The sequence below is a fragment of the Camelina sativa genome, chromosome 7 (assembly GCF_000633955.1).
Source record: "Camelina sativa cultivar DH55 chromosome 7, Cs, whole genome shotgun sequence".
NCBI classification, from domain to species: Eukaryota; Viridiplantae; Streptophyta; class Magnoliopsida; order Brassicales; family Brassicaceae; genus Camelina; species Camelina sativa.
Window position 1 is genome coordinate 26,454,457 of NC_025691.1, and position 8,710 is coordinate 26,463,166.

The 8,710-nt window shown below is 36.8% G+C and overlaps 2 protein-coding genes across 2 annotated transcripts; both read right to left on the minus strand.

The window, feature by feature from the left end:
• Positions 892-4,194, minus strand: LOC104702735. Its single transcript, XM_010418645.2, has 2 exons — positions 2,837-4,194; positions 892-2,703 (listed from the first exon to the last, which is right to left on the minus strand). The coding sequence occupies exon 2, from the start codon at positions 1,808-1,810 to the stop codon at positions 1,106-1,108; it is 705 nt and encodes a 234-aa protein (XP_010416947.1). The 5' UTR covers positions 1,811-2,703; positions 2,837-4,194; the 3' UTR covers positions 892-1,105.
• LOC104704960 (F-box protein At2g21930-like) lies at positions 7,365-8,443 on the minus strand. Its single transcript, XM_010420957.2, has 3 exons — positions 7,931-8,443; positions 7,626-7,879; positions 7,365-7,368 (listed from the first exon to the last, which is right to left on the minus strand). Exons 1-3 carry the CDS (start codon positions 8,441-8,443, stop codon positions 7,365-7,367), a joined length of 771 nt encoding a protein of 256 aa, XP_010419259.2.

Consider the following 8,710-nt stretch of genomic DNA (forward strand, 5'->3'; position numbering starts at 1 on the left):
GGGGGGGGGGATTAAGCTGTATTCAAAATTGAGAATAAAGAATTTGTAATTCAAGTAATCCCAATATAGTTTGAAAGTGTCCCCTTCTTTGAGGTCTAATGACAATTTTATTTTGCTCCAACCCGATGCGAGAACATAGTCATTGGTGGTTTTCCTGCATTTTAGCAAAACAGAGTATGAATTTTTTTTAAGGGTGTCTAGAACTTCGAGTTTAATACCCTTTTTCAAACTCTTATCCGTAACATTATTCATTTTTTTTATGACGGAGAGCACTTGGTGTTTGGGTAAAAGTAGACGTCCATGTTTTTCAGCATCACTACGTGTTAGCGTTTTTGATATGATCATATCACCGTCTATTCGGAAGTCTTTCATCATAATCAACAAAATTATAAAGGTTGGAAGAGATTGGTAAACTAACCAGCACAATGCATATATATATATATAGTTAATAGTTCTAAGTAAATGTTACTTTTTCTTGCTTTTCTTTTTCATTTAAATAGCCTAAATTAAAGTAATAATTTTGATTTCCTGCAAATTTTACTAGATTAACATATATTTTCCTATCATGCCATGCACATAATTAGATATAGCTATGAGTATCTAACACAAATAACTACACTTCCTAAAATAAAATCTTTGCAGGGATTTAAATTTATCTTTAAAAACTTTAAATGGATATAATATTTATTTATCTTAAACAAAATCTCAAGTTATGAAGGCAAAGGTTATGTTACATTTATATATGAGATTAAAGGATGAACAAAAAGAAATTTTATGGAAAAAGACAAATTTCAATATCTTGTTCCTTAAATAATTATTTTTAAAAAATATAAGAAGAGTAAAATGCAAAAAAAATAAAGATATTTAGTTATTATATAAAGATCTATACATATTTGTAATTACATTTTTATGAGAGTCAATATACCGTTACTCCAATCTTTTTTTTTTGTACTTTTTTTTTTTTTTTTAAAANNNNGCTGTGAGCTGAACACACACGGTACATATTACAAACATAATCAAAGTATTTGAAAGATAGGGTACATACGATGCATAAATAAAGTCAAACTTCCTCTTATTGACTTAACCTTGAGAATATTGGAAACTACTAGCCACGGCCACCTCGTTTTCCACGACCTCTGCCCCTTCCACGACCTGAGCGAGTAAGAGTTTCCTTTAACACTGTTGACGGTTTAACCGGTCGTTCCAGAAGGATTCTTTTATCTGTAGGAGTCATTAGATCTATCGGCTCAGTTTCGTTATCCAATTCTGATTCCGACAAATCTTCTTCTCCTTCGGAAGAACCTAATGAGGAAAACTGATTGGAACCAAGCTTAATCTCAGCTTGTTTACTACTCCCCCCTTGGAAAGTAGCATGAGATATGGCTGAAGAAAGTTGTGCAGTTTCCTGAATAGGAGACTCAATAGATAAAGGGGTAGCTGGAACAGTTTTAGAAATAGATATATTCTCAGAGGCTGAGACAGTTGCTGGCAGAATGTGTTCTTCTACTATAGCAGATGAAGCTTGTTTTGTTGCAATTGGTTCTCCCACATGTAAGAGAGAAACATTAGTAATCGGTACCTCAATGCTTGAGATTTGAATAGGAGCAGTAAGCTGATTTGTAACAACTTGAATGGGGCCTGGAGCATTTACATTACCAAGCTCTGCAACCTTATCAATAGAGGACTCTATGATTGTAGCTACATCCGCTTGATGACCTGATGTAGACTGTAAGCAACGCTTTTCATTATGACCCAACTGCCCACAATTCTTACAATTAGTGGGTAACCAAACGTACTCTACCTCCACCATAGAGATAAACCCATTTGTATCACCAGCAGCAATCGTAGATGGCAATGCTTTGCTATATGACTAATATCATGAATTGAGTAGAGAATGTTGGGTATCTTTTTTAAAGTCACCCAAACAGGAATAGTTTTGATTTTGGGGATAGCTAAAAATGCTTCTGGAGTCTAAGAAGCTACAGACATCAAACAATTATCAACGTGCCAAAGACCCCTCTGAAGAACCCAAGACCTAGTTGATTCATCTGGAATGTGAAAGAGATAGTTTGAATCTGCTAATTTCTTAATTGTGATTATGCATTTACTTCCCCATATCTTGTTGAAGACCACATAGATATGTAACCAGGTGGAGGCAAACATCTATAGAACTGCCCTAGAATATACTCTTTCTGATTCTCTAGACCTTTTAACAAAACATGTTGCGGGATAGTTACCTTTATCCGGTAAGTACTCTGGCTCAATCGCTCTGTAGAGATTTTGTGAAGCTGGATTCATCTTAGCTGCCCAAGGGAACCTGAGATCATCCTCCATTCTGTCCACCAGCGTTTAAGAACCCTTCAACACGTTCTTAAAAGAGCGAACAAGCTTCTCATTCCCTAGCTGCCTTTTAACTTGGACTTGTGTTGATTCCTTCAAAGACAGCCAACACTTAGTGGGTACATTTTCAGAAGAGATCAATGACGTTTCTGGTTGAGAATGCATCATTAAAGGTTTAGCCCAAGCTCCTTGTGGAGACGGTGAAAAAGGAGGACAGAACCGCCAAAGGCTCCAAATCTTTTTTTACTGGTTCTTGAATCTATGGCAAGCATGAGTCTGGACGAGACTGGGACTCTTCCGGCGACAATTCTAGAGCAACAACATCTGTCAGATTGATAATCACCACCGGTTCAATGGGCTCAGCTGAGTCAGATGAGATTGAATCAGATGGAGAATATTGAGTTAAGATTTCAAGTGAAGAAGATCTAACAACTCTTGGCACTGGTCCAATAGGAAGAGGATTCACTGAAGAGGGAGAGGGAGAAGAACTCTTCACCTGTGTAGATACGGCCATCGTGGGTCTGGAGCGGAGATGTCGATGGAAAGTGAAGCTGAAGAAAATTTCTTTCGCCGACCCATTGGATGAGGGAAGAGATGAGGCTCACCTACGAAAGCAGGAGAGCAGCTGACGATGACTCCATGGTGGTTGCGGCGCTGTCAAATTGATATTGCCGGAGTTCTAGGTTTTAGCTCGAGGGAGAGTTTTTTTTTTTGGGGGCGATTCATTAGAAGAGCTGAAGGCCATGATTGATTCTCACAGAAAAAAAAGACTATCAATCGGAGTAGCAGAGAGATTGGATAGCGTACAACAAGATGGTTTCTTGCAACAAAACAGCTTATGGTTTGTGATTATCACAACTTTCCTCACACTATTTCCTTTAGGATATAATAGAGAACATAAAAGGCAAAAAATGAACTAGGCAAAAAATGATCTTAATCCATTCATGTTCCACAACATCCTCTAGAACCCACAAAACCATACTACTATCATCTGAGATATCCTTGGACACCATAGCTAGCTTCCCCTTGTACATTATTATCCTAGTTGAATAACAGTCAAGCGGAGAATTGTCACCATCACCAGGTCTTCTGACAAGATGAAACTACTCAGAGTTCACATCAAAACTCATGACAACAGTCTCCTTGAGATTAATGTCAGCATAATACTAAGCTTGATAATACAAAACACTATTAATACAAATCTGGCCACAGATAGGAAAAAGGAGTGAGGGTAGTATCTTCTTCAATCGTCCTCCACGAATTGTCATCTCCTTGAGATGGGATCGTACACCACAAGTTGGGAAGCAGAAGAAGTTCCATAGCAAATCAAACTGTGAACAAAGGATAATTTGAATGTGTATTTGTATGCAGGATGCATCATATGATAAGTAGCTACAGAGGTCTGAAGCCGCGATGAGAATAGGAAATAATTTTCTTTGTCACCCCTGAAGGTGAAGAAGAGATGATCTGGTTTGGCAGTGAGGAACAATTTCATGAACTCTCTCCCGTGGATGATGGATGTCCATAGCTTCGATACGGAGAAGAACCTTGCTAGTGTTTTGACTGGTAAGTGTTTGAGAATCTCCATTATGAGATCAATTGGAAGCAGATCGGAGTTGGTGCTCCGGTCATATTGATTCCACGATTGAGTCGCTGGTTTCGACTCTATCATCGGTGTTAGCGATTCCATGGCGGCGGCTAGAAGATCGAGTCTTGTAGTGAAATGTTCTTACAATGTTGTCATTTCCAAGCTTAGCTCTCTCTCTCTCTCTTTTCATGGTGGAGTAGGGAAACAAAAATGTCGTTGAGAAGTGAGAGAAGAGAAGAGCTGAAGAAGAAAGTTATATGACAGGGCTGCGATTTCGGTTATATCGGTTAATCCGGTTTCGGTTTCTTAAATTTTCCGTTATTCGATTCAGTATTGTTGGGCTAAAACTATTTTGAGAACTGGACATTGTCTAAAAACACAAAAGCCCATTAACAAAACCGAGAATGAAGAAGAAAAAAAAGTTTCGGCTACAAATACAAATGGTTGCTTAAAATTGAAGAAGTTGAACAAAATTATGTTAAATATTATTTAACTCAATCATCTCCAAAAAATGGACGAACAAGTTGAAACTTTTTTGCTGTATAATTAGTTTATTTTTTCAACTTTTTAAGTTGAATGAGTGGAACATTTTTTTTCAACTTCTTCAATCCAAATAATTGTTTCAGCTCTTTCAATCTTTTAAATTGTACAACCATTTGCATCATTCGTCTTTTGTCTGGCTATTCCAGAAACGGACGATAAATCAGCAAAGACACAGGCGGCGAGATTCGAAAGACACCGGAAACAAGGTTTAAAAGGCGGAGCTCGCGGTATAGAAGATAATGATGATGATAACGACGATGACTTATACTACTTATATTACTTGCCACAACTCAATTACTTGGGCTCTAGACTTAACAACTACTATTCATGTAGATTTCTAAGATCAAATCCGATTCTCCGGGACTTAGAATCAAACGCAAAACACAACGAAAGAACAAATTAAGAGAAAACAAGAACAAACACAAAGAACACACACAGTTTAATGAGTTCATGTCCCAAACAAGGAACGCTACGTCTCGCTGGAGTAAACTCTCCGGTACTCCACTAGAACTGAGATGAATCAAAAGTTTACAAAGCTCTCAATCTCACTTTTTCTCTTTGGATCAATCTCTCTTCTTTCTCTCTCTCGTGATTCAGATCTAACAACCTCACTAACCACGCTTAACCTAGAAAAGATGCAAGTGATAGATCAATTAAACCAATTCTAACTTCCTCAAGTTTGTTACAACCCATAAAACCGTGCGCAAGTGCAACTCACATGCTTCAACCTTGAGCTTTCTTGTAAACCCTCGCATACACCGAGAGTCTTCTTAACACTTAGGCAATTCTTGATGTAGAATTTGAGTCATACCTCTTAATGTCCTTACCTCTAGAAGATACTTTAGACTAGATTTACAATCAATGTTAAAAACTAAATCAATAATTTTAATTAATACTGTTAGGCATGACAGACAAATGGGAGATTTTTATAGAGTATAAATTCAGAAATAAACAAAAGATAAATTGTCAATGATTAAGATAAACAAATGGTTGATAACAAAGACAAGGATCATGAGACCTTCCTAGTAACTCGAACGGAAGAACAAAAGACCGGGTAGGTCACATTTCAACAGAGATGAGCGTGAGGGTGAAAAACCTAACTAGCATGGAAGATGTCTAACAAGGCCATCGGTTTGTGGTCATGTGCAAAGTATATATCTGACAAGAGAGAGGAGATAATAAGTCGTCGTCACTACAATATTGGAGAAGAAGCTCATGATGTGGATTTATTAAGCGTCTACATGAATCTAGATACTTCCAAGTATGAGCTTTTGAAGCCAACAGATGATAACTTCCTCAAAGACATCATATAGAGTTTCATGATTGCTGGAAGAGACGCCATTGCAACAACTCTCACTTGGTTCTTCTGGCTGCTCTCTTAGAACCCTTAAGCTGTGACCAAGATCCGCCAAGAGAACAACCACAAATCTACCAAGTTACGGAATGAATTTAGATGCAGACAAGTTAAACAAGATGGTGTATTTACATGCTGCACTATGTGAATCACTACGCCTCTACGCTCCAATCCCGTTCGAGCGGAAGTTTCCCATAAAGCAAGATGTGCTTCCAAGTGGACACAAAGTCGATGCAAATTGGAAGATTATGTTCTCTATTTATGTGTTGGGGAGGATGAAGGCCGTGTGGGGAGAAGAAACGTCTGAGTTCAAACCTGAGAGATGGATCTCTGAGGGAAATGGAGGCTTAAAACATGAACCTTCTTTCATGTTCTTCGTGTTTGATTCCGGTCCAAGAAATTGCTTGGGGAAAAACTTGTCTTTCTTGCAGATGAAGACAGTAGCTGTTTAGATCATAAGAAATTATGACATCAATGTCGTTGAAGGGCACAAGATCGAGCCAGCATCTTCCATAGTCCTTCACATGAAACATGGCCTCATAGTTACTGTTGCTAAGATATGTTTGGTCTCATAAACTCAAAGAAGGACAATATTATCAAACTTGTAACTTTGTAAGAAATATCATTAATAAATGAAACATCATTTGAGAAATCCTAGATGCAATATAAACTAACTAGATTAAGACCCGTGCTAATTCATTTTATTTATATTATAATTTTTATATAAAATATAATTTATGTGATTATTTTTAAATGTTTTTTTGGATAAAACATTATGCAATAAAATCATATGCTAAATATGATGGCTTGAAAAAAGACACTTATTTTGTAAGTTTTATATTGTTAATGATTTTAGATAATTATATTATACGAAATTTGTATATTTTATATTTTAAAATAAAATTTTAATATGTTGTATTAGGTTATATATGTGAAGTTATTTCAACAATGTATATTCTACATAATGACTTGAATGTTATTATAAGACTACCCTCTCTTTAATATTCATCTCTCTATGAACAAAGTGAATCCCCTTACTTTTAGCTCATAGTTTTCTAAACGTAACTTCCCAAATTTCTCTATCAAATAAGAAAGACAATTTAGATGAAAAAGAAAACTACATGAGGCCTACAAATTAAATGAGATGAGGGCAGCAATAGATAAGTTCAATACATAGAGGCTACACGAACATTCAAAAGATGCAACACTCAGCAAAACCAGAGACAATGCCAAGAGTATATATAAATACATAAACAAAGTTACGCCAAAAAGAAAAAGAAAAACAAGAAAAATGATCATGAAATCCAACTTAAGAACAAACATTTCAATGGAGATAAGAGTGAGCAAAGTTAGAGAAACATGGGATTATCAATCTGTCCAGAGAAGACAAATTGTGTGATATACAATGTCTCCTCATCCAGTTTTGTGAATATTCCTTCTATGACGACTCTTCTCACAGCATTTTTATTGATATCAAAATAGACAACATAAAATGGTTCTTCATGATCACAACAAAACAGTATGGGTTCCCAAACAAATTCACCTGCATCATAGGAGAATGGGGTCAAAGTTAAGCCATGACATCTTTTGTAACCAAAAACATCAATGTTTCAAGTGCCATAAAAAAAAAAAAGCTTACCTCCATCAACAAAACAACATGCAATAAAATCATCATAATTATGGCCATCTAATGGAGGTGGAACGTATAAGTGTTTCGACCATTCATGTTTCACAGCATCCTCTAGAACCCACAATCTGATGCTAGAATCACCATGTATTCCATTGCAAAAGAATGCAAACCTTCCCTCGTAGGTTGTCAGAATTGGAAGCAAGACATTGTCTGGTAACTCTGGTAGTTTTATGAGATCAAATTTTTCAGACCTAACATCAAAACTCATAATCGCAGGAATCAAATCATCAGGGTGGGGATTATTCTCATGGGTGCTGAGATGATGAACTCCATAATACAAAACACCATTGAGACATAGATCAGGAGAATACGGAGAACTATGAGTGTGGGGAGGAAAATCTTCAATCTTCCTCCAAAAAGTGTCCTTCCACACAGTCAAAACACGAAAGTCTCAAGTTTTCACCATATACAACACTTTGTAATCACCATCGATGGAATCATAACCCAAGTACATGTAATATGGGAAACTCTCATAATCGATCTTAGGCAAAGTAATGGATTTTTTATTGCTAGGGTTATATATTTCCATCTTAGAAGGACGTCCATGGCAAATCAAACCATGAACAAAAGGAGAAGAAGTGTGCATCTGATATTGGCTACTCATATGGTAAGTTGCTGAAGAAGATGAATCACCTTCATTTTGAGGTTGACTGGCTGAGAAGACGAATTGATTTCCCAAACGTTCCATCTCCATGAATGTGAAGATGAGGTTTCTGAGAGGACGAGTAGAAGACTTGATCAAGTACGATTTTATGAACTCTCGGCTGCGAATCATGGATGCATACTGCGTCGATAGGCAGCGAAACCTCGCTAGGGTTTCAACAATCGATGCTTTGAGTATCTCCTCGATGACATCATCTGGAATCGGGTCTCTGCTTCTCATATCGTAGGAGATCTTCTTGTTCGCTTCTTGTTCTTGTCTCTCCATGGCGGTGATACCAACGAACGGTGTTGAGTGGTCTCACTTCACAAATCTTATCTTCTTAACCAAGAGAAGAAGAAATATCTAATGGCTCGCGTTTTGCTTTTCTTTTAATTATCTGAAATACGTTAATTAAACTAGTAGGAAATTTGACTCGTACAATAAGCGGTAATAATAAATTTGGGATTTACAGTTGGGAAAACTACCAACATTTCTTCTTTCTACAGTATGAGTTATTTACGTGTTTCTTTATGACAGTTCCAAATTTTTCTG

Coding starts and splice junctions, on each gene's coding strand:
- LOC104702735 (XM_010418645.2), bottom strand. CDS start 1,810: ATGGTGGAGGTAGAGTACGTTTGGTTACCCACTAATTGTAAGAATTGT.
- LOC104704960 (XM_010420957.2), bottom strand. CDS start 8,443: ATGGAGAGACAAGAACAAGAAGCGAACAAGAAGATCTCCTACGATATG. Junction 7,880..7,930: donor CCATCGATGGTGATTACAAA/GTGTTGTATATG, acceptor ACTGTGTGGAAG/GACACTTTTTGGAGGAAGAT.